The sequence below is a fragment of the Hippopotamus amphibius genome, chromosome 4 (genome assembly GCF_030028045.1).
Source record: "Hippopotamus amphibius kiboko isolate mHipAmp2 chromosome 4, mHipAmp2.hap2, whole genome shotgun sequence".
In the NCBI taxonomy this organism is placed as follows: Eukaryota; Metazoa; Chordata; class Mammalia; order Artiodactyla; family Hippopotamidae; genus Hippopotamus; species Hippopotamus amphibius.
Genome location: NC_080189.1, coordinates 50,754,429 through 50,781,011, shown reverse-complemented (window position 1 = coordinate 50,781,011; position 26,583 = coordinate 50,754,429). Strand labels below are relative to the sequence as shown.

Sequence of the window (26,583 nt, the reverse complement as noted above, 5' to 3'; positions counted from 1 at the left end):
TATTTTCTTTTCTAATACCATATTCTATTTGCCCAGTGATTTTTGCTGTAGTGTTTGTAGTTATGTATGGATATTTCTAATAGCTTAATGTGCAGGGGTCCCTATGCATCCTTTGGGAAAGGCAAGTCTTGCTTTTCTCTCTCTGATCTGTGGAGATATACATGTATATGCATATATCCAGTCTAGCTTTTTACTGGATCGGATATATAATTTTTTGCACTTTCCATTGTTCTTACATTTTGATAAAAAAGGTACCAAGGTACCAGCCAGTGGTCAAACTTAATTTTTATTGCATGCTTGCTAAGTGCTTTAATTACTTATCTGATTTAGTTCTCATAGTAACCTTATGAAATAGGCATTATCAAGAATGCTTCCCCCCTCACCCCGCTACAAGAAAATGGAGGGTCAGAGAGGTTAACTAACTTGTTCAAGGTCACACAGCCATGAGTGGCATAGTTGGGATTGAACCCAGATGTGAGTGGCTCCAAACCTGAGCTCTAAACACTTTGATGCTGCCTTTCAAGCCAGTTTTTGAAGATTATCAAACCCCTGTGTCAGCAGGGAAGGTATGTGTCCAAAGATTTGTTATACATTCATATGGTCATGAGAAAGGCTTATGAGAGATGTTGGTGGCCTCTGAGGGAGCATGAGGAAGCTTGTGGAGTGTAGATTTATTCAGTGAGTCAGAAGTGGATACTGTCGCAGTGTCTTTCTAGATGATTTTCCTGATTGTTATAAACCTTGGTTTTGCAGTACAGACCTTAAGGCGCATTAGGGTATATCAACCAAAAATTAAATATGCTTATGTATGTTGAGTTTATGCTTCAAATAACATTTTAGTTTTTTTTTCCTCATTCTTCCCTCAATTCCTGTGTTAATAGCTTTACCATCTTCAGGTCAACTCTTGTTTGCTGCCTTCAGTCTGTTAGGGAGCTACTGCACATTCACTTGGAAGCAAGGGGAGGATGTGTTATAAATAAACAGTATATCCAGAGATGGGTTCAGGCTCTGTGGGTGGAGTTGGAAAGGCATATCTATGAGACCTTCGGCCAAAAAAGCTGTTGGCTGTCAGCACCTGATACAGCCGCAGACTGGGCAGAGCTCACTTCTAAACCGATTTGCTCTGCACTTCTTGTTTTGTTTTCTGCTAATGCAAATCCTGCTTCAAAAAAGTAAGTGTTCTTGATCAGAACTAAATAAAAATCCAACCTCATGTCAGCTAAGGGAAGGAGAAATATCAAACATCTCCTGGAGAGAGGGGTCAAGGGGTCCCTTTTCTAGCCTTGCTTTCTGTCCTAGTAATTGGTTTTTCCTGATACAGCAAGAGGAATAAAGATGCCTGATGACTGCGGGGTGGGGGGGGGACGGGGCAGCGGTGGGGAGACTATTTTATATATGTTGTATGTACTTACATATTTATTTGATCTATATTTTCAAATCACAAAAGTAATATATTAAAAAAAAAGAAGTTAACAATCCAGGAGCATGTAAAGTTAAAAAAAAAAAAAAAGGGAAGTCTCCCTTCCCTGCCCCAACTGCATTCACTCTGACATGTATCCTTCTGGAATTCTTTTCTATGCATCTCCAAGCATATCAGTATATGTACACGCTTAAAAAATGAGATCACGCTGCATGTTGTTCTGCAATTTGTTGTTTCCACTTAGTGCATCATGGACCCCCCCCCCCCCCGCATGTCAGTACTTCCAGATTTCCCTCTTTTTTGAACAATGACAAGGTATTCCGTGAATGCCGCTCACTGTATTTAATCACTCCCTTAGGAATGGGCATTTGGTTGTCTCAACTTTTTTAGTTATAGACACGGCCACAGTGAGCAGCCTCACACGTGTAGCTTTGCACCTGGGTGCTGGTCTTTCTCGAGGATCCCTTCCCAGAGGAAGGGATGCAGGGTCGTAGGGTGTGTGAGCTCTAGGCGCTGGAGCCCTCTTCCAAAGTCACAAGACAAGATTCCAGAGTTAACCCAACCCTCATAGCAACCAAATTCCAGAGTTATCTCAACCCCCATAGCAATCTTTGACTCATGACTTGGGCTAGTGGATAACTGGACCCCATAGTAGGGAAGATATTCACCATATAGGACCCTAGCCTATCCCCTAACGACACCTGTTGCCTTTGGCGCGCTGACCAATTGATTAGTGCCATTTTCTTAGCAGGAATTTTCCTTGTCTTGGGGTCATAAAAGGTGGCTGTGAGCCCACCAGAGCGTCCGCTGTCCCTGGTCTGCCAGGAAGTCATCCCGCTGTCTTTACAGCGTCCCTTCTCTCTAATAAATTCTGTCTTCCTTACATTCTGCCTTGTGTCTGGAAATTCTGTTCCAACCCGCGCTCGGGCCACGACATAGACTTTGGAGCCAGTGACCCTGTGTTCCTGTCCGGGTGGAGTGTGAGCTCTGGCCCGACTCGGGTGGAGTCCTGTCCGGGTTTCCACGAGGCGGGCGGAGCAGCAGCACCGGAGCCCCGGGCCTGGACAGAGCCAGTTCATGGGCATGATGATTGTCCCAGCAGTTTCACCCTCTTCCAGTTTATGAAGGTAACAGTTTTCAAATCTTGACTCTTGCTTCACTCCGGATGAATTCACAGAGAACTGCAGTACGTCAGGTCTGCTTCTGGAACAAGGCCAGTCTTGGTTTTCTTTCCCACTCTCCCACCGCCTGCATTTGTTTTCCTTTTTGGTATTTTGTTAACCTTTGGACTTTAAAATTGCGGACAAGATGACAAGATTAGCCTTCTCTGAAAACGACTCCCACTGGCTTAGTTTAATTTGGTCAGTTTTGTGACCCCTTCCCCCAAGCCCTTTCCTGGGCAAGCTACCTTGGCCAAGGTTCCCTTCCCAGGGGCACCGCAGCCCCGTGAGGTCACGGCTTCAGCACCGACAGCTTCCCACGGTCTCGGTGAGGCAGGCACTGAGTCATGGACCAGGAGGCAGCGAGGGAGGTGGGCTGACCGCTGGGGACCCCCATGACTTCACTGTCCTCACTCTTCTGTGTTCAGCTGTGACTTATGTTAGAAGGCTGAACAAGTCACGTAGATTTTTCACTTACCATTTTCCAAGTGGTTTTGGTACTGGGGTCTGACATGTCTGAGGGGAGGGGTTATTTTTCTAGATGCATTGCTTATGCCACTCTCCCTCCACTCCGTCTCCTGCCCAGCCTCCTCCTCACCATGGCAGACATCGCTAACTGACTGAATGATTGATTGATCCTGCCCCTTTCCCGTAGAGCCAGAGGGCCTGGCACTCTGGGCTTAGAGTTGGTACAACTGTGGGCCTGGTAAAAGCTCCAAGAGCCACAGTTGAGAATAAGGACTGTGGGGCATACAGAGATGAATGGTATCCAGATCTGTTGAATTCTTGAATTTCTAAAATTATGGAGGAAGGTTGAGGCCTAGCTCAGGCTCGCTAACTTGTTGCTTTTTATATAAAGGGCATAAAAACCTCCTTAAAACCTATCAGATACAATCCCTGTTATCTTATAAAAGAGAGAATATTTTGATATCCCCAAGGTGGGAAAGACATAATCTCAGAATAAAGGAGAGTCCTTTAAATGGAAAGATTTTATCTTTCTATACATTCAATTCATTGTTTTCTTTTTCGCATTTTACTGTGGACCATTCAAAACTTGATCATGGACCTAAATGCTATTTAGGGACCCCTGTTGTCTATTTCAGACGGCTAGAGGTTTTTTCTTTATATTTTGGGGGGGAAGGGTCCTACAAAGCAAAAATTTAATTCCTTTCATCCAGGTGATATTGTTTATTGGTGGTGGTGATGAGGTGTTCTTGGATGAACATTTTATTTCATTAATTTCATTATCTCCACATAATAGTGCTGGTTGATCATTTCGCAGAATAACAAAAAGGGGCTTGTAGTACCCTGCAGGTTGAATAAGGATCTGTTCTCATGGTGACTTTCCTATCTGCTATCATTCGTTCATTCTAGTTATTTGCTTTCCATCTGCTACTATGGGCTGGGCACTGGGGTGCAGCAGTGAACTGGGAAGAGTCTCTGCCCTCTTGGAGCCCACATCACAGGGAAACAAAATACACATAAACAAATAATATAGATTCAGATTGTATTGAGCGCCATAAGGAAAATAAAATAGTGTAATTGGAAAGAGAACGACTTCAGGAGGAAATTTTAGTTAAGGTATTGCAGCAAAGACGACTCTGGTGACGTTTGAGCTGAGGACACTGTCAGAAAAGATCTAGAGAATAACATTTTAGAAAGACGGACTGGTAAGTGCAGAGGCCCTGGGATGGAATGAAGTTGGTACATAGGAGAGGTGGAGAGAAGGCCCGAGGTGCAGAGAGTAAAGAGGAGAGTGGAAGCAGGTGAAGCAGGGATGTAGGCTGGGATCAGGCCACGTGGGGCTTATTAAGTCATGGCAAGGGCTTTAGAGTTTATTCTTATTGCAGTGGGCAGCCGTGGGGGGACTTGAGGCAGGAGAGGTGTTTGATCTGAATTTTGTGTTGAGAGGATCTCTGCACATGTGGAGCATGGATTGTATGGGCAAGAATGGAAGGGCCACGCACACACGCTGGAATTTGGTCCAGGAACCCTTGATCAGGGAAGAATGAAGAAATTGGTTGGGCTAGAAGGGAACAAAAGTCTCCCCTGTTCATGAAAATGGAATTTGTGAAATTTCCTCCTAATTACTGTTTTCTTGACTCTTCCTCACCTGGGTTGGAATTTCTCTAGAGATTTATACACTGGTCCTCTGAGAGTACTCCCACAAATTCATTTCCTTTAAAAGTATCTTGAAGCCACCTACATGTTCAACAATAGAGGAAAGGTAACAACAACTCATTGGAATGCTGTGACCTATTATCTAGGAACATAGAATGCTATTTTTGTTGTAATGAAAATTGAAGAAAGGAAGGTATAGGTTTGTGAAAACACTTGATTGTGATGATAAAAAATATGCTCATGAGAAAAAGACAGCAAAGAAACATACCAAAACTATGATGATGATTGTTTATAGTGATGGATTATGGTAGGATGAGCAGAAAGAACTTACCATTTAAACCACAATACTTTCGAGCACTCTTAAAATGTGTGTGTATGTGTGTGTGTGTATGTGTGTGTGCGTGCGCGCGTGCGCTATTAATAATTACAATGTGACAAGTATAAACCAGGACTGTCCTTACTAACCCAGGCTATATGATCACCCTAATTATGGGTGGTAATTTTACTTCTCTGTTTTTCAAACTTTCTGAATTATACTACTTTAAATTTAATTTGAACTAAAAATATGTAAAAATAATTATTTTGCTTTAGAATATTTACTTTCGGAGGTCAGAGAACATTTCTTTGGGCTCTTTTACTTAGTCTGTCCTCCTGACCGTGGGGAATGACCATGTTGGTCTCCTTCAAGCTGGGAAGCTTTGAAGCTGTAATCATTTTTCTCCCTAGATTTTCATGCAAGAAGGAACTAGAATAGCACTTGCAGATTCCAAGATGACCTTTTCCTGTGACTGATGAGATTATGACCCCAGTAGTTTCAAAATGGCCCAAGGGCTTGCTTAGATTACTTGGCAGACTTGGTCTCTTTTTTTGCTTTTTTTTTAGTTTCCCAAAGCAGTTTTCAAATTAAAGGTTAGTTTTGGGGATCTGCCTTTTAATTTTTTCTACTAAAGCGTTCCTAATATACATTTATATTTGACCCATTTGTATCTAATGCGGTTATATAGTAGTGAGGTGGAAACATGGCAATGTGTTGGCTCACACTGGTACCAGGAAATAAAATCAGAGAGAGATTTTTAAAATATGTGTAATCTTTTCACACTAAATCTGTATCAAGAGCCAGTGCCAAGGGATCATGGCACTGCTGTTTATCTCCTTGGCGTACTGGGGAGGTTGTACCGTCTAGTTAATGGTAAGACTGAGCAAATCAGTTATTCCTTTCCTATTTAGCTTTTCCATCTTCAGATGCAAGAGAATGAAATACTTTAGTTAAGAAAACAGAGTGAACATGCTCCTCCAGCTGTTTACCACCTTGTGAAAGAGGGAGGAACTCATGCGTCAAACAAGACAGGCCAACGCCCTGGTCCGACCCCACTTTTCCCTGGAGTCTTACTTTCCACCACCCCCTCGATCCCAGCCACAACGAGCCACTTCCTGTTCCCAAAACTGACTTGCAACGTCTTGCCTTCCTGGGGGTAATCAGACTGTTCCCTCCGCTTGAAGCCCACCTCTGCCATCTTGCCGCCATCATCATGGCAACACAATGTAAGGTTAAAGGGGCGACAAGCATGGACACTGCAGTAAGACCGTCTGGGCTCCAGCCTCAGTTCTGTTGCTTAGTGGCTGTATGACCTTTGACAAATTACTTGTTACCTTCTCAGTACGTGTGTGTTCTTAACTCTAAAATGGGGATAATACTCATATCTGCCTCATAGGATTTTTATGAGAACATATGTAAACTGCTCAGCACAGTGACTGTCGGTCAGAAGGACTCTGGGCGTCGGTTATTATCATTAGCTTGTGAAGTCTGGCCTGTCCTATAAGCCTGTGTCCGCCAACCGACGTGGGATTTCGGCACTGCAGGCCTAGGTTTGAGTCTGAACCCTGCCTCTTATGCATTGGGTGGCCTTGGATGGTTATTTAACTTATTTGGATGTCTGCTTCCCCGTCTGGATCACAGTATATCACATGGTTCTGGGTGAGTCATATGTGAACCATGTGTGAAGTGCCTGATTTAGTACTTGACAACTGGAAGACAATCTCTGTGTGTTATTTTCCGTTCCCCTCCCCCCATAGTACTCTACGTGTCACCTGATGCCTTGTACCTGCTTGGTTGCATCTCCTCCATTAGACTATATATTCCTTAGTTTTCTTTGTTTCTACACAGCATGCGTGGATTCTTTTGTTTGCTTTCCTCACTCATCTGTTCACTCAGTCATTTTCTTTATTCATGCATTCTCATTTGTTCAAAAATTATTTACGAGCACTTGCTAAGTGTGTTAGGCCCGGGAATCTACCATTGTTCCAGCTAGAGTCCAGGAGAGAAATAGATGAGAGCCTGAATTAGGCCAGTAACACTGGGGGCTGTGAGAAGGGAATGGACTTAGGAGCCATTTAGAGAGAGGATGGTCAGGGCTTGCTGACCAGCTGGATTTGGAAAGTAAGGGAAAGGAAGCAATCAAAGACAGTCTCTGGGATTCTCACTTGAGTCCAATTGTGGATACTGACACCGTTACCTAAAATGGGCAGCATCGGAGGTGGTACAACTGGCTGTGTTTTAGAAGGGCCAGGAAGAGGTGTCACATGACAACCAGCCTGGACTGGACACAGTCAGTGAGAGGTGCCAGAAGGATGTCCGGATGGGGATGTCCACTGGAAGGTTCTGATTGTGGACTCCTTTCCAGCTGAGATGGGGGGATGGCCGAGGTGGCGAACGAGTGTAGGGTGGAAGAGAAGAGGGCTGACAGTGGCCCTTTGGGGAATTGCCCTGATAAAAGCAGAAGGTAACAGTGAGTCTGTGGCTTCTGCTGGGAAGCCATGTGTGGTTCCTCACCACGGAAACTGCTCATGTCCCCCACCAAGCATATGCTACTCACTGCACGTTAAGACCAGCCTTTGGGGTGTCAGTGCAGAGGTGGAGAGAAGAATGCCCTCTTCCCCACAGGGGCTTCACTGCATCACCTGCAGGCCCGGAGCTGTAGCAAGCGTCTGTCTCCTTCGCCTGTGGCATCTCTCACAGAACCCGTCTTGAATAGATGCTGTGGTCCCTCTCCCCTAGCAACCATGGGTCATCACTTTCTCTCTTGTCCAGTTGGATATGCACAGATGAGGAAGCACACCAACAGCCACTTCCCCGCATACACACCTCTGCTGCTACTCCTGTGTCTGAGCAACCATCACCTCTGGTCTGCACCATGTCAGTAGCCTCCCAACAGGCCTCCCTGCTTCCGCTCTGGCCCCTAATAGTCTATTCCCCACCCAACAGCCAGAGGGATCCTGTTAACACATAAGTCAGATTATGTCACTCACCTGCTGGAAATGCCCCCATGGCTTCCAGATTCTTCCCTGTGCTCCACAGGGCACCTGCCTCCCTCTCCAAGCTCTTCTCTCTCATCCACCACACTCCGACCACATGGCTTCCTTGGCTCCCCAGATAAGCTGAACTTGTTCCGCCTTGGGGCTTTGGCAAGAGGCGATCGCTCCTCCTGGAGTACTCTTTCCCCAGACTGCCTTGCACCGGCTCCCTTTTACCTTTCAGGCTTCGGCTCAAATGTCACCTCCTCAGAGAAGCCTTCCCTGATGACCCAAATGTGCAGTTGTCCCCACCAAGTCCCCATAGTGGCTCTTGATCATATCACCCTGTTCCATTTTCTTCATTAAGCTTGTTGATTGTCTTTTTAAAAACCAAAGTACTGTTGATGTACAGTATTATGTTACAGGTGTACAGTATAGTGATGCACAATTTTTAAAGGTTATGCCCCATTTGTAGTTATTATAAAACATCGATTATATTGCCTGTGTTGTACAATATATCCTTGTAGCTTATTTATTTTATACCTAATAGTTTGTACCTCTTAATCCCTTGCCCCTCTTCCTTTCCTCTCCCCAGTGGTAACCACTAATTTGTTCTTTATATCTGTGATCCTGTTTCTTTTTTGTTATGTTCACTATTGTATTTTTCTGACACCGCGTGTAAGGGATGTCACGCAGCATTTGTCTTCCTCTGTCTGACTTATTTCACTAAGCATAATACCCTCCGAGTCCATCCGTGTTAATTCAGATGGCAAAATTTCGTTCTTTTTTATGGCTGAATCATCCATTTATTGGAGAACTTTCCTTCTCCTCCCACTCTGATGTAAGTGAAACCCGGGACCTGGTCGTCTTATTTGTTGCTCCATCTCCACTGTCTGCAGCAGCGCCTGCTCTTCCCTAGGTTGATGAATTAGCCAGGGCTGCCCATCTACACTGGGATGAGACAAACCTGAACTTGCTTGTTGGGGAAGGAGAAGGAACTAATGAAAAGAAAGAAACTGAAGTTATTAAGGATGGACTGAGGTCTTGGAGGAGGTCGGGGAGATCATGAAGACAGGAAAGTTTGATGCTTTTCTTTGAGACTAAGGGAAGTGGGTGAATATATGGGTAGATTTCAAGGTGGCAGAGGACCAAGATGAAGAATGTAAACCTGATGGTCTTACTATTTGATGAAGTGGGAGATACAGTTATCAGGTGATAGAGGAGGAGTAGACTGGGAGGAGGGAGGAAGCTGGGGATGAGGGATAATGGTCTGAAGCTGCTGGATGAGTGGAAGGACTCCTGAACCCTGAAGGGCCCCACTTAGGCTGGAACTCGGAAGCTGGTGATGGAGCCTGTCACAGAAACGACTGGACTTTTCTTCAGTATTGGACAGGACAAAGAAAAAGTGAAGGCAGAGGCTATGTTGATCTGTGTTTGGGGAACTGGCAGGGAGAAGGAGCTGTTTGTTAGTGGAACAGGAGAAAACGGATGCTGGAGGGGGAGAATATTTCAATGGTAGAAGGAAGTGAAGTCCAGAGGGAAAACAAGAAGGGACGATCAAAAGTTCTGGTGGCTTTTCATTCAAGTAGAAGAGCAAATTAAGTAAGAATGAGGAAGTGAGAAAAGGAAGGGTGGGCAGCGGTGGTCAGAGGGGACTTTTAGTTTTTCATTTCAAAGAACAGTTCCTGGTTGGGATGTGGCCAAATGGTAAATATATTGTTAGTAAACAATGTGTTAAGTCACAGGAATGCAGGAGAACAGGGTAAGGCGAGACCAGGGAATGTTAGGTCATACTGTGAATGAGGTCCTCCTTGGAGGGATCAGGAAAAAGTAGGGAGGAACACGCAGAGGAGGTCCCTAAAGTGTAGAAATGAGGAGCAGGAGCCTGGGGAGAAGGAAGTGATGCAAGTGAGAGGAAGGGAGTTGGTCCCATGCCTAGGTTCTGGGTGCTTCTTGGTAGGTTATTGTCTGGGGATAACAGTGGCCAGGGAAATTTGGTTTCTCCTGGTCCTGAGAAATAGGAGTGCTGAGGAAGTGAGCAGCTTTGATTTGGGAGGGTTACCATGGAAGGGGAGGGTAGAGACGCCAGGACCCAGATAAGATGAAGCTGCTGAGATAAGTGCAAATGTGAGACATTTTCTGGCTCTAGATTGAGGGTTCCAGGGGCATATTGGGAGGCAGGGCTAGAAGAAGAGATGGCAGAGGAGGAAGGGCGTCAGAGCCAGGTAAGGATGTGAGGACCCAGGGGAGGGTGATGCTTGCAGGGCCTTCAGCTTGACAGACGTTGTGGTTTGCAGGATGAGCAGCACTAGGGCCACGAATGAAGGGTTTCAGATAGTACTTTCCTTTTTTTTTTTTTTTTTTAACAGCTTTCTTGTGATATCCGCATACTGCACAATTTCCCAATTACAGTGTATAATTCAGTGGTTTTTAGCATATTCACAGGTATGTGCAACCGTCATCACAGTCAATTTTAGAATATTTTCATTACCCCATTTCATTGTCCTTTAGCTATCACCTTCTGTGCCCCCAGTCTCCACCCTACCACCCACTCCATCCAAGCCCCAAGCAACCCAGAATCTCTTTTCTGTCTCTATAGAGTTCCCCATTCTAGACTTTCATGCGAATGGAAGTTGTATAATATGTGGACTTTTGTGACTGGCTTGATGTTTTCAAGGTTTATCTCTGTTGTAGCACGTGTCAGTATTTCATTCTTTTTTATTGTCGGGTAATATTCCATTGTATAGATATACCACACTTTGTCTATCCATTCGCCCATTACTGGACATTTGGGTTGTTTCCACTTTTTGACTATTATGGATAATGCCAGTTTATTTATAATATTTATTTATGTACCAGTTTCTTTGTGGACATATGTGTACATACCTAAAATGGAATACCTGGGTCCATGGTAACTATCTTTAATTGTTTGAGAAAATGTGTTTTCCATAGTGCTTGTACCATTTTATATATCCACCAGCAATATATGACAGTTCCAATTTCTCCACATTCTTGGCAACATTTGTTATTATATGACTTTTTGATTCTAGCCAGTCTAGTGGGAGTGAAGTGGTATCTCGTGGTTTTGACTTGCTTTCCCCAGTAACTAATGACGTCAAGCATCTTTTTATGAGCTTGTTATGCATTTGTATATCTTCCTTGGAGGATGCCTGTTCAGGATCCTTTGCCCATTTTTGAATTGAGTTATTAGTCTTTTTATTATTATTTCTCCAGCTTTATTGAGGTACAGTTGACAAATTTGTGAGATATGTAAAGTGTACAACGTTATAATACATGTATACATTGTGAAAGAATTCCCACATCGAGTTAATTAACACATCCATCACCTCAATTACTTAACTTCTTTTTTTTCTTTTTTTGGTGAGAATGTTTAAATTCTACTCTCTTAGAACATTTCATTTACGTGATACAGTGTTATCAGCTATAGTCATCATGTTATACATTAGATCCTTAAGTCTTTTTATTACTGAGTTGTAAGAGTTCTTTATATATTCTGGATACTACTAGTTCCTTATCAGATAAATGATTTGCAGATATTTTCTCCCATTCTCTGCACTGACTTTTCACTTTCCTGATGACATCCTTTGAAGCACAAAAGTTTAAAATTTTTGTGAAGTTTAACTTATCTAGTTTTTTCTTTTGTTGCTCATGCTTTTGGTATTATATCTAAGAATCCTTTGCTAAATCCAAGACCATGAAGATTTACCTGTTTTCTTCTGAGAGTTCATAGTTATTGCTCTTAACATTTAGGTTTTTGATCCATTTTGAGTTAATTTTTATATATACTATAAAGTAGGGGTCCCACTTAATTCTTGCCTATCCTCTTGTCCCAGCACCATTTACTAAAAAGACTGTTCTTTCCCCATTGAATAGTTTTGGCACCCTTGATTAAATCAATTGATCATATAGGTATGGGTTTATTTCTGGACCCTCATTTCTATTCTGTTGATCTATTTGTTTATCCTTGTGCCAGTCCACATTGCCTTGAGTACTGTTGCTTTCTGGTAAGTTTTAAAATCAGGAAGTGAGAGTCCTCCTACTTTGTTCTTTTTCGGGGTTGTTTTGGCTGTTTTGGGTCCCTTGCAGTTAGATATGAATTTTAGAATTGGTCTGTCAATTTGTACAAAGAATTCAGCTGGGATTCTGATAGAGATTGCACTGACTCTGTTGATCACTTTGGGGAGAATTGCCATCTTAACAATGTTAAAATTTCTAATCCATGAACATGGGATGCTTTTCTATTTATTTAGATCTTTAATTTCTTTGAACAGTGTTTTATAGTTTTCAGAGTTTATCTTTTACACTTTTGGTAAATTTAATCCTAGATATTTTATTCTTTTGATGCCATCTATCAGGTAGTGTTTTGATGGGAAGTTGTGGTAGTACTTTTGCAAAGTCCTCTTATCAGGTGAGGGAGTAGGGTGAGTGGAAAGTTGAAAAAAAAAGTCTCTCCAATTGTTGGCAGGAGAGAAGAGCAGGGCATTTTCTGTCATTATTCAGGAGGCTGTGTTCTAGGTCTTTCACGGTCTTGTGGCAGGGCACTGAGGGATACTGCAGCCTGCAAAGAACTCCATAAACCCAAGAACCTGTGGTTTTGTGTGGTGGGGAAGGGGAGTGAGTAGCTGAAGATTGGTCACGCTTGCTTAATAGGAATGCAATCCGATTGGACTAATTCACATTAATATTTAAATTACTAATACCCCTCTGCCAGCTTCTGAGATTTATCTGCTTTTCTAAAAGGGGAAAATGAGTAGCCCAGATGAATCACTAATAGGAGAAACTTAGTAACATAAAAAAGGAAGGAGACTGTTTGGGAAGTGTGAAAAGTATGTTTGGATTTGATATGGGAAGTTAAGGTTGTTGTGAGGAGAGAGGATGTCACAGCACAAGTTAGGAAGTCCAGTATTACCTGCCTGTCTGCTCTAGCTTCTCTCTCCTACATCTACTTTTAAGGCTTTTTACCTTCCTCTGTTTACCCTAGTTGTGTTTTGCTCTTCCCCCAGTGGCTCTGCTTAGCATGTGCATGAAGAGAGGTGGAGGTCAGGCCCAACACGCACATGCCTGTGTCTGGAGCATCTGTAAGTCTAAGGTAGCACTTTTCCTAAATGTCACCAAAATAGTTGTGAGGCTAAAATTCTCTCTCTCTCTCTATATATATATATGTATATATTTTTTCTTATTTCTGGATTTCAAACCCTACATTTGGCATAGCATCATATTCATGACCATAAATGGAACGTGTTGTAGAGATTATGTCATAGAGATCAGCAAGTTAGTGGTTTCATTATTTTACGTGTTATAAACCAGTATTTTTTAAGACTGCTGACCCTCTTAATATATGTTTGTGTATGTGTGATAAATGCTGGAAACATTTAATGGTAATTTTATTTGTCTTTCCAACTTTAACTGAATTTCAGACTTCTGCTTGTTTTTCCATTTTGGTTTTGCCTTTTTAAAATTCTAAGATCAGACTGAGGAAGAACAGCTTGGGCCTGGTTTCCACATGGCTCTGCACACCTTGCTGGCCCCCCTCAAAAGTGCATGGCTGTCCCACTTCAGTCCGTTCTCCTGTTCTGGTGCTCTTTTTTTCTCTTTCTTTTTGGCTGAGCTCTTTTGATTGCACAAATTGGGATGTCCCTCAAGTTGCCTTGAGTAAGGGTTTGCTTATCGTAAGGGAACCCAGGAGACACTGGGGACTTAAGCCCCTGGGGAAGTAAGAACTCTGGGTTATGGCGCTGGCACCAGGCAGCCTTGCAGACATCAGCAGCTGAAGCCAGCTTCTGTAATTCAGCTTTTCTGGGGGTCGGTTTCTTTACTATCTCAAGAGATCTTTTATTTACATCATGGTGTCTGTTAAGTATAAGCTCTGGTCCCTTAGAACTCCAGTTAAGACGTCATTGTTTTTCCCTTTTCTCACCATCATTTCCTAGCTCCAGGACCCAGAGAACTGCCAAGTCTTGCTGTTTACTAGTCTGAATGCTGGGAGGGAGCTGGTGCCCAGCCCTCCCTGCTTTCCAAGCAGGCCCTTGGCTAACCAGTGCATGGGCTTCCCTGGAGTCCGATGCCCATCACTGATGCTGTTTCCTGTGTCTGAGGAGGGTCCCCCAGGTGATAGAAAACAGGGCTACCTGTAGAGCTGCCCCTTCAGCAAGACCCTAGCAGAGAACTTCCTCCTAGGGGAAATTTGGGAGGGCCATGCCCTCCCACCCCCGCCTCTATCCCCACTCCCCACCACAGGCCTGCAAAAGGATATAGGTAGAATTGAGAGCAGGTCTGGGAAAAGCTGGCACTAAATTAAACTTTGAATTTTAAATAACCCCACCGATGGCATATCCTTATACAGGTGAAAAGAAGAAGCCAGTGATTTTTTTTATTTAACTAGAAAAACTGCTGAACATTGTAGGAGGAAATGAAACAAACGCTGAAAGTGAAATTAACTTAGCTGGTTTTTTTTTTTTTGGAGGGGGTAATAATAAAAGTAATTGAATGCCTTGTTTTACTATCTTTTTAAAAATATATGGTTTTCTGGGCGTTCCCTGGTGGTCCAGTGGTTAGGACTCGGTGTTTCCACTGCCACAGGCCTGGGTTCAGTCCCTGGTTGGGGAACTAAGATCCTGCAAGACACATGACACGGCCAAAAAAATAAATGTGTGTGTGTGTGTGTGTGTGTGTGTGTGTATGGTTTTCTTTTTTTTTCCACTTTCTTATTGGCATATAGTTGATTTACAGTGTTTCAGGTGTACAAAGTTATTGTCATATATATATATATATATATGACTGAATAGAGTGTGTGTGTATATATATACACACACACACACACATATATATACAGTCTTTCAGATTATTTTCCATTTTAGGTTATTACAAGATATTGAATATAGTTCCCTGTGCTATATAGTAGGTCCTTGTTGTTTGCCTATTTTATATATAGTAGTATGTATCTGTTAATCCCATACTCCTCTAATTTATCCCTCCCCCCCTTTCCTCCTTTGGTTACTGTAAGTTTGTTTTCTATATCTGTGAATCTATTTCTGCTTTGTAAATGAGCTCATTTGTATCATTTTTAAAAATTCCAAATATAAGTGATATCATCATAGTTTTCTGACTTGAACAAATGCATTGTATACTTTTGGAAAAATACAGAAAAGAAGGAAATAAAACTAAATGGAATCCCACCACTCAGAAATGACCACTGTTGACTTGTCACATGTAGGCTCCGGCTCTTAAATAAGTATGTAAAGAAATACGAACATACTTAAAAAAATCACTTAATGCTTTTTGGACAGTCCCTATCATTTAATATTCTTCTGTGACATAATTTGGAATGGCTGCAAGGTGATCTATTATGCAGCCCTACCATAATTCATTTTTTCTAGTGTACCACTTATGGACATTTAGGTTTCTATTTTATTTCATTTTTTTAGTGAAAAATGCTGCACTGTGAATGTTCATGTAAGAATTCTTTGCACATGTCTGACCAATATTTTTTGGTTGAGGTTCCAGACATGGAATAATTGAATCAAAGAATATAAGCAATTTAAAAATGCTTTTGAAACATGGCCAAATTGTCTTTGAGAAATATTGAAATAGCTCACATTCCTACCAGCAGCATTCAATCCCATTTCCCATGATGCTTGCCAGCAATGGATATCGTTGAAGAAACATTCTAATTTGATAGACAGAAATATGGCATCTCATTTTTATTCACATTTACAGCAAGGTTAAACATTTGAAATAGATTATTGACCCTTTTTTTTAAAAATTATTTTTAATAGTGGTAAGCAACAAAATTTACCATCTTGCCTGTCTTGAGCGTAAAGTCCAATAGTGTTGGGTGTATTCACATTGTTGTGTAACAAATCTCCAGATCTTTTTCATCCAGCAAAACTGAAACCCTGTATCCATTAAACAAGAACTTGCCATTTCCCCTTTTTCTCAGCCCCTGGCAACCACTGTTCTACTTTCTGTTTCCATAAATTTGACTACTTTAGAAATCTCATAAAGTAAGTGGAGTCATAAAGTATTTGTCTTTTTGTGACTGGATTATTTCACTTAGCATAATGTCCTCCAGGTTCATCCATGTTGTAGAGTGTGTCAGAATTTCCTTCCTTTAAAGGCTGGCTAATACTCCGTTGTGTATATGCACATCACATTTTGCTTAGCCCTTCATTTGTTGATGGACACTGGGGTTGCTTCCACCTCTTGGCTGTTATGAATAATGCTGTTACGAACATGGGTGTGCAAATGTCTCTTTGAGATCCTGCTTTCCACTCTTTTAGATATATACCCAGAAGTGGGATTACTGGATCATAAGGTTATTCTACTTTAATGTTTTTAGGAACCTCCATACAGTTTTCTACAGAAGCAACACCATTCTACCTTCCCACCAGCACAAAGGTGGGATTTCTTCAAATCCTCAGATACTTGTTTTCTGTTTTTTTGATAGTAGTCATCCTTATGGATGTGCGGTGATATTGAGTATCTTTTTATAAGCTTTTCGGACACTTGTGTTTGGAGAAATGTCTATTCAGGTCCTTTGTCCATTTTAAAACTCAGATTGTTTGGGTTCTTTTTGGTTGTTTGACCTTTATTGTTGTTCTTTTATGAATTGATTTTTAATAACCTTTGCTTACTTTTCTATAGGAATATTCTTTGCTATGAATTTGTAAGAGCTTTCCACAAATTAAGAAATATTAATATTTTGTCATACATATTATATTATTATGTGACATTTGCCTTTAAATCCTCTTTCAAACATACAGTAGGTTTAAATTTTCATATGGTCAATGCCTATCACTATTTTCTCAAGTTCTTTCTATTGTTTTTATGTCTATGTGAGGGTGGGGAGGTGTTTGTTAACCATAACACTAGGACCAATTCCTCTCGGTGTTCTAGAGGACTCTTTGGGGACTTCAGTGCCCTAGGGCATTTCACAGGGCAGGACAGTGGCCACAACATAAACTCCCTGGCATGGCCAGCCTTTCCCCTGCGAGGCAGTGAGCTGGTGAGACACAGGCATGGACAGAACACAGCTCCCTCCTCTGTGCACACTTGAGGAGCCCAGACACAGGACCTGGTGCAGATGGGAGGAAGTTCTCTTTTTGAAGGGCTGGTAATAAACTTTTGAGAACCCCAGATCAACACAGCTACTGGATGCCCCTGGAAGTAGCCACCCTCCCTCCCCCACTTCTTAAATACCTCTGAGACTGACCTGGGCTATTCAGCCAACTCCCCTTGGACCCTCTCAGGTGCTCACTGGGGTTCCTATCTCACACCCTTTTCCCCTGTCAATACCAAGGCTCTTGTCTAACCATCATAAAACAACCCTCTCTGGAGACAGAATTGTAATAGGAAAGGAACCAGGTAAGTGATGCGGTTCCCCAAGCACAGTTGTCCCATAGTGGAGTCTCTGCCACACTAAAAAGGTCATGTTGTGATGGCTGTGAGACTAGGGAGGAAGCAGTGTCAAAACAAGATGGTGAGACTTGGAGGGAAATAATAGTAAGGTGGTGTCTTTTTTACTTTTTTGCCTTCTCTGCACCCAGCTTGCAGGCCTGTCCCCAGCCTCAAGCCCCCCGCTCTTGCAACCTGGCCATACCTCCAGAAGGGAGAAGAGGTTATTATGTGTATTTTGTTTAACAGTTGACTACTCCTCGTAACACAGCAAAGAAAAGAAAGATAGAAAAGTTGTTTCCTTATAAAAATACACTCATCTCCCCTTACTCTTAGGCCTTGCCCACCTTGAGTTTAGTTGTGAATCCATCTGCACTTCCTTGGGGAAAATACATGAGGTTTCTCTTGGCTTCTGTGTTGGAAATATAAGAAAACGCGTCTGGTTTGTGAAACCATATATTGTTATGGTGGGTCAATAACTGTAGATTTTTGATAAAATCAGTTTCATGCTGTTTAGGATGTCCTTGTGGCTTTGATGTAAATTCAGATCTTGTTTCACGATTAACAAGTTTGTTGTTTGGACATGGGGTGGTAGGAAAAACCAAAACTGTGCTACTTAAACCTCACTCCCTTCTGTTTTCATTTTAAAGAAAGCTAGAAACTGTACTTGCTATTCCTTATTTCAGCAGTGGAGAACCTATGTAATCCTTTTTCACTCCACTCACGCATAGAGCCTATTTTTGATCAGTAATTTGCCTGGCAGAGAGGAGACCACCGTAGGGGTACAGATCTAGCTTAGCGTTACAAGGGTTTTTCCCTGTTGATTTAAGAAAGGGCGTTTAAGGTATAGAATTGAAAGCACAATACTCAGTTGCTCCATAGCAGGGTCTGCAAACTACTGTCACCTGTTTTCGTAGATAAAGTTTTACTGGAACACTGCCATGTTCATTTGATCACTTACCGTCTGTGGGGGCTTTCTTACTACAAATTGCAGATTTGAATAGTTGCAGCAGAGTCCATATGACCCGCAAAGCCTCAAGTATTTACCATTTGGCCCTTCATAGAAAGATAGTACTGACCTCTGCTCCGGAGAATTCTGTTTGTTTCACAAACATTTTCTGTTTTATAGAAGAAATATTCCAGGGTGGAAGGTGGAAACATGTTTCTCCTGAAGTTTCTGGTTTTGGTAAGTCCTGCTGTCAAGGTGGTGATGCTGTCGTGAAGACACACGTTGAGTCTCTCAGAGTAGCTGCCACGTTTCCAGTGAGGGGTCACCGTGTAGCTCTGTCATCTGTGTGTACCCAACTCTAACCTGAACAGCAGGTTTGAGAATCATCCCTGTTGTTTGGAATGGCTGTAGATTGACCAATTCTCGTGAGGAAGGTAGGCGGGAGGGAGAATGGATTGCAGTGGGTGACCATGAATGTGTGCTCCGGTTCCCCGGTGTGGTGGGGAGAGAAAATGCTCCAAGGACAGCCTGTTGATGGTCACCTGGAGGCGGAGCTCCACCCTTGTCCACGTAAGTCTTTCAGCGAGGCAGGAATTCTCCATATCCATGATGCCCCACACGCAATTGCTTGGGCAGTTTGGAAATCTAAACAAATCGAAAATTTTACAACCCACCAGGAGGGCATAGTTTGTCAGGGGGCAGTTTCTAACTACCAGCTTTGGTGCTAAGTTATAGACATCTAACCTTTTATCTCAAACCATACTATTGTGCTATCATTTAATTTCCTTCTTCCTGTCAGTAAATGCCATGGCAGGGTCCAGTACCAGATGACATTTTCTATTGCATTACAAAGGTAGCATCTCTTCCTATATTTGAACCTGCTGTTTATTTTACACGAAGTAAAAATCTTCCATAATTTATGTTTGAGTCATTTTTCTTCTGTTGAATAACAAAACTTCAACCAAGTAGATTTTAAAGATCTAATTAGTGTTATTGAACGACTCATGAATCAGGCAGCATCCCATCTAGCAAGTAGAGGGGAGTTCCAAAGGGCTGCAGAGAGGGAGAGGTTTTCAAGGGAAAGACAAGGAAGGCATAAACAAACAAACAGAAAGATTATTTCTGGCTTAGGTAACCTCCCTGTGGGGGACAAAAAGGGTTACCTCTTCTTCCTTTAGGGGATCTCAAGAGTGACCTCATTGGTGCTGACTAGAAAATTTCGCACTGACTGGTTGGGATTACATTCCTGGGGAAGGTTGCAATGGCAGTTTGGTTGGTTTTTAGCACAAGTATCTCCGTTTTGGGCCTGTCCTTTCTTTTTTAATACTTCTGATAGAATTATGGTGTTTATTTTTAAATGATTGTTACTTCAAAAAGTGTAAAATTAATTTGTGTTCACTGGAAAGGTTCAAACAATATGGACATGGATGGAGTGGAAAATGGAAGTCTCCCCCCCCAGCCCCACCCTGTCTCTCTATCCAGATTTAAAATATTAAAGCTTGACCGTGTGTCCTCTGTGATGTTTTGGAGCCGGTGTAAACTTTCAGCTTGCTATTTGTACAGTTTGCCGCGGTCTCTAGCATCTCAGGGCGACCAGTGCCCTGTGAGAACTGTTGAACCCTTCTGCCTCATGTGGTGGTGGGTGAAAAGCTCAAGTCCTTTGGGGAGGATTAAATTAAGACCCAAACTGTGCACCATTTGTTCACATCACACAGTTACGGAGGCAGAGCCTCAGGCAAAGGGAAGACCAGGGCTGGGAAGCTGACCGCCTTGAGTTGACACTGGACTAATTGAGCCCTCTCCCTTCCTGTGTGACCTGGGGCAACTTAACGCCTCCAGCCTCCTGTTTTCTTACCTGTAGACTGAGGACATTCAAATCTCCCTCACAGGATGGTTGTGGCACTTACACAAGAAAACACAGTTGTGCTTGGTTGGAGAAATTCAGTCAACTGGGGAGACAGAGAATATACAAATATTATGATGCAAGTGAGGTTGATGCCAGCAGGGAACTGCACAACAGGCTGTGTAATGGGGGCAGAGAGCTGGGGCAGGAGCGGGGAAGTGATTTCTGAGCAGGAGCGTGGAAGAAGAGTGGGAGTTGGCAGGAGGGTCTGGAAGGGGTGGAGGCATGGGGTCGAGGACCCACCCAATCAGTGTTTCGGCCGGATCCCGAGATGGGTGCAACCTATGGCCTAGCTTTCAGCCAGTGCAGGGATAACCTGAACTCTTGAGCTGCTCCTCCATCCAGCGTCTGCTCCTTTGCAGATGCATGTCCATCTGCTTAAAATGCCTTTCTTCTGTTGCCTTCCTGGCTAAATCACACCACCCTTTAGGCCTCAGCTTAAGTGCCACTTTCTCAGCAAAGCCTTCCCAGGCGACATTCCCCTACCTCTCTGTTTAGTCTCTCCATTCTTATTAGAGCTGTCCTTTCATATCATTTCCACGTTTTATTTATGAAGTCATCTCGTAAGCTCTGTCTGCTCTGCACTCCACTGTATGTCCAACTCCTGCTCTATCACGTGGCACATAAATACTGAGTGAGTGAATGAATGAGTGCATGGGTTTCCCCTTCCCCAGTTACAGTCCCAGCTTATCTTTCCAGTCTAATTTCCACAGAGCCTCTCTGTATTAGTTTCCTGTGGCTGCCCTAAGAAATTACCACAAACTTGGTGGCTTAAAACAACAGAAGTTTATTCTCTTAACCATTCCTGAGACCAGAAATTTGAAGTCAAGGTGTTGGCAGGATGGTGTTCCCTCTGCAGGCTCTAGGAGAGAAGCCTCTCTTGCTCTTCCAGCTTCTGGTGACTCCAGGTGTCCTTGGCTTGTGGCTGCATCACTCCAGTCTCTGCCTCCATCTTCACATGGCCTTCTCCTCTGTGTGTGGATGACTTCTTTTCTGTCACTTACAAGGACACTTGTCATTGGATTTAGGGCCCACCCACTGCAAAGACCCCCTTTTCCAAATAAGATCACCTTCAGAAGTTCCAGAGGTTAGGATGCAGACATACCTTTTTGGCGGCATCCCACCCTCCATGAACCCTTTCCCCAGATGAACTGGCCTGGTCACCATCTCGGGACTGTCCATCATGCTTTCCCTCATCCCCTGTGTATGCCATCGTCACAGCTCTTCCTCTTCTTTCCACGAGCATTGAAATTCCCCTGTGTGTCCTCTGCTTACTCTCTCAGGGTCAAAGAACTTGCTTCCCCTTGGAAGCCCACCGCTGCTCACAGTGTAGCTCGCTCACCTCCTGTGGGAGCTCTTTCCTCTGCCTGCTCGGGTTCTCTCCTCCCCGACAGCTGGTATTCTTGCTTCCTTGTGTTCCCTGCAGTGCCAGGGAAGTTTGTGGAGACTCAGGAAATGCTTATGGATGATGGTAATCATCTAGAAAATGGGGTGAGGCTTATATTATCAACATAAAGGCAAATCACGACCGTGCAGCCATAACCACCTTTCTGTTGTAAGATACACGTGTGTGCCTATAGTGAAGGGATTTAAATTTTTTGGCGGGGGGCAGTGAGTAGGTGTTAAGTCCACAAGCTTTTTTCATAAGTGGGGTTTTAAGGAGCAGTAGACAATCTTAGGAACACGCAGGGCCTAGAGTCAGCAAACAGGCTGACTTCACTGACTAGAGGCTCAGAATCAACCTTCTGACCTTCGTCCCTCTTGGGGCCACACTGTCTCTTATCTGAACTCCGGAGTAGTTTGTCACAGGAGTGACCTGTTTCTGGGAAGCTTGAGTTGCTAGTGAAACCCTCAGGACCGTTCTCAGGGGTGGGTCCCTGGGCATCTTTTCCACTCTCTGCACTGCACTGCCCACCAGCATCCCTGCTGCCCCTCACGGCCCCTCTGCTCCCCGCCATCTCTGTCTCCTCCGATCTCCCCGAGGCTCCAACTCCAGCCTGACTCTGCCTGGCCTTCAGTTTGAAGGCCTGTCATCATCCAGCTGCCTTGGCCTCGCCGTGTCCCAAACTCCCAACCCCCAGGGGGACTGGCGTTCACCCTGGTGTGGTCAGCGGCGGGCAGGGCTGGGGAGAAGCATAGGCACACTTTTCAGAGACTGTGGGAGGTCAGGCTCTCGGGGGATTTGGGTGGGAGGCCCTGCGAGGCGTATCTGCTCCTGTATGGAGGTTCCAGATCACCGAGTGTTGGTGTCTTATTTTTCAGGTTGATCGTGTCCTGTGTTGAAGATGTTTCCAGAACAGCAGAAAGAGGTATGTCATCAGAAATCCAAATGTGAATGATCCATGTGCTTTGACTCACTACAGGCTAGTTCTTCATGCTCTAACCATAAATCTGTAGAGGAGAATCAAAATACCACAGGGCATCGTAGAAGGGGGCTAATGAAAGGACAAAACAGCTGCCTTCTGCACCTGCGGGCCCCCACGCCCCAGCATCGGTGCAGCCTTATTGGTCCCTATCCTTTGGTTCCAGTGACTGAGCTGTCTCTCTGCTCACTCCCACCCACTGCTTGTGAAAGTATCTTTTTCTATGACTCAGACTTCTCCCATGCTCTGCTCCCCTCTTTGCTTTGCTCTGCTCCCCGCTCTGGCCTGCTGTCTTGGTTTTCTGCTCCATTGCCTCGTTCCGAATTCCCCCACCTTTGGTAACCACGCAGCGGAACCATTGGCCACTCTATGTGCCATTAGTTTCAGTTTTGCCCTCCTTGTTGCCTCTTGGGTCTCTGGGCTTGGTTTCACGTAATTCAGGGAAGGCTGTCCCTTCCCCAACCCAGACTGGCCTCCCAGGCTTCCAACCCGAGCTTCCTGAGTTGCCATCAGGCTTGGAGGAGGGTAGGATGATCGGCACACCAGCCGTGGGCTGAGTGGACACCCTCGGAAGTACCCATTTCTCTGCCACACACATTGTTACTAGGTGAGCTGAACGAAACTCAGTAGTGGCACGTGGACTTTTTTTAGGGAGTGTGTGCGCAGACACAGTCCCAGGTGCACGCACATAGTCGCAGACACAGTCACATGGCCACGTGGTCCTTATTTCACCTTGCCCACGTGTAAAGCACTATAAACAGTCCATTTCAGGGAACCCTTCCAGCAACTGCTTTGCTAGATCTCTCATCCTTCCTTTCAGCGCTGTCTTTGGGTTCGGGGTCTCCTCAGTCCAACCCACTTCCGCTTTTTAATTCCAGGCTGGGCTCCCCCATTTTCAAAGGCAATGTTTTTGTTTGTTTTTTAGCTTTTAAAGATTGGGTGTAACACATGTAAAGTGAGTAAAGTGCATAAAATGGCCTAATCTTGTATGTGCCTCTCAGTAGTTTTTTGCTTATGTATACACCTGTGTGACCCCCACTCGGCTCAAGGTGTGGATGTTCCCAGCGCTGCAGAAGGTATCTTGTGTCCCTTTCTGGTCAGTCTCCCTAACATCCTCCACAGAGGGAGCCCTACATGTTATGAAGATCAGGCTTGCTTCTTCCTTGACCCTGTATTCAATAGTGTGGGATCCAGCTGCTTGCTTCAGGAAATACCTTCTCTGTGATGCTGGCCAGACTGCACGTCCCCACACTGCCCTCACTTCTGATACCAATTTCAAATTTAAATGTTCCCAAGACCATCTTCAGTTTTGATAATTCACAAGAAAGACTCACAGAACCCACGGAAAGCAGTTATACTCACAGTTATGGTCTGTCGCAGGGAAAGGATGCCAGTTAGAACCAGCTGAAGGGAGAGATGCAGAGGGCCACGTTGGGGAGGGGTCCGAATGCAGAGATACTGGTTATCGTCTCTGTAAGGAGTCACTGTGTGATAATTCCCATAGAGAAGCTCCCCTGAGCCTTTGGTGTCCAGAGTTTTTATTGGGGCTCATCCTGCCTGCACGGCTGACCTTTAGTGTCCTTTCCTCCTGGGATCAGGCTAATACCTTTCGTCTCCAGTTCCTCCAGAGGTCACAGCTGATACAGCTCGGCCCTACGTCTCCATTATATTCACACTGTTAGACTGTCTAGTGGCCAAAGCCCAGGCGAACAGAGATGCTCTTGTCAGGCAGGACATTCCAGGGGCCTAGAGATCACCTCCCAGTAGCCAAGGGAGAGGCCAGACCTCTCGTTGGGTAAACTGAGTGCTTCCCTACTCACCTGGTTTGGCTTGACCCCTGGGCAGGTTGTGCCATGGGAGTGGGGCTGTGCTGACAGCTGGCACTATTCCAAAGGCATATTTTACAAATTGTTCTCTTGGGGGGAGAAACCTACCCATGAAAGCAGCAAGGACTTTTTTCCAATGAGAAGCTTTTTTTTTTTTTTTTTTTTTTTTGACTTGGCTGATTTAATCACAATTTTTATTTTAAGTTCATTTCAATTAGTAAAAACTAAACACAAATTTTAGCCAACTACATAAAGAAAGCATTATATTGACCTTGCAAAGTCCTTTATTATAAATAATTATGTAATAATTTATAGCATTAAGGAATTTTAAACTGGAAAGTCCTTCAACTGAAAAGGAAAATACCATTAAGGAAAAAGAGGTATAATGCCCAGAAATTCACTTTAGCCTCTGTCAGCAAGAAATAAGCACTGCAAGATGAGACTCTGGATGTGCCGTAACATACTACTGTTCATCACATAGCAATTCATCTTCCACGTGTGGCCAGGATGATTTCCTGGCCTGTCATGTGCTGCTCTTAGAACAAAGTCCAAACTCTTACATGTGGCCCTGTGTGATCTGACACTGCTTCTTTCCCCAGGCTCGTCTCCTGCCCCTCCCCCACCCAGTGCCCTTCTCACTCATTAGTTCAGAAACTTGAACGCTCTGTGCACCCTGGGCCCCTGGGCTTTCACAGATGTTTTTCCCACTGCCTGGAATAATCTCTCTGCCCAGCCTTCACGCCACCTTGACTGGCTGACTCCGTATCTTTCAGGCCTCAGCTTAGAAGTCAAGCAGAGGCTTTCATAAAGCCTGAATGATCAAGGTATTTTTATCTCAGCACCTACCCCAACAGCACCCTGTAGTCAATGCCAGTTAGAAGTGGAGGAGGTTTTGGTCGAGCCTTTAAATATTCTAGTGGCTGGTTGTTGTTTAGTGGAAAATAATTCAAGTCCCACCTAACTGCATAGTAAGAGCAGAATGCTATATCACTGATTGTTTTAGAATCTAGACCAGGAGGGCAGTGTGTGTGCCAGCACTTTCTATTTGGTGCCTGCAGGAGACATTGCTAATTAATTATGAGGTTGGCACATTTTGAGACCTAGTTGCCATCCTTGTTCAAGATGCAAATAGTGGCATGTTAGATCCAGTGGTTAGGACTCCATGCTTTCACTGCTGAGGGCCTGGACTTGACCCCTGGTCGGGGAACTCAGATCCCACAAGCCATGCAGTGTGGCAAAAAAAACAGTTTAAGATGTAGACGGCCTGGGACTGACATCTTGGTTCCACCTACCTGGCAGTGCCAGCCTAGAAGTTTGGTAAATTTCTTTTTTTTTTTTTTAAAGATGAGGAGTGTGGGGAATCGATTGCGCTCTCTCGTTAAAGTAGCTTTATTACTGCAATAAATCTAGGAAGAGGAGAACAGGGAGGGAGAGGCTTCCTTGTTAGTTAAACATGTTCCATTTGCACATTGGTTTGAATTCCCACGAGGGCAGTATCTGCACTGATGGATCTTCCCCATAAAAAGGCCTTGGCTTTGGGCCATTGTAAAATTAAAGTGAATTCAGATTCATTCATGCATGCAGCTTTAATTTACAATTAAAATATTATGGTTACATATTTTAATAAGAATGATTAGATGGACCCAACTGAATCAACTCTTCTGTTTAATGAGACAGAACCCAGAATCCTAATGAAAAGGCAGGTGGCTGTGACAGGAAACACGTTTCAGACAGTGTCTTTTGTGGAGTCAGGCATTTTTGTTCTCTTTATATTCTAATGCTCAGAATGAACAGGTTGATTTTCCTGCATTACCAAGGACCTTTGGCTTCAGCCATATTGAGCTCATCTTGTGTGATACGTAAAGAAGCAGTTTACAGTCGTTCGTGGAGTCTGACATTCTTGCCCCTCCAGGGAACTGGGTTTGTTCCTCTGCCCAGGGCTTGCTTGGTGTAAGTGGGACAGTCCTACATATGTGATGTGATGGGAAGGGTGGGCTGAAACCTCGTGTGTGTGTGTGTATCTTTCCAGCTCGCCTGGATCATGATAGCTGAATTCTGCCTTTAGAGATTCATACCTTTAAGAGTTTTTTCTTCTTCAAAATGTACACACTTTATATTGGATATAATGGCAATTAG

General features: G+C 43.8%; 1 protein-coding gene across 1 annotated transcript in view; it reads left to right on the top strand.

Moving 5' to 3' along the window:
- Positions 1-26,583, top strand: part of SNX10 (sorting nexin 10) — a 68,471-nt gene that overhangs the window by 18,909 nt on the left and 22,979 nt on the right. Inside the window, exon 2 of the mRNA XM_057732032.1 lies at positions 22,521-22,567. Coding sequence (XP_057588015.1) covers positions 22,544-22,567 — 24 coding nt within the window. The 5' untranslated portion in view covers positions 22,521-22,543. The remainder of the gene's footprint in view (positions 1-22,520; positions 22,568-26,583) is intronic.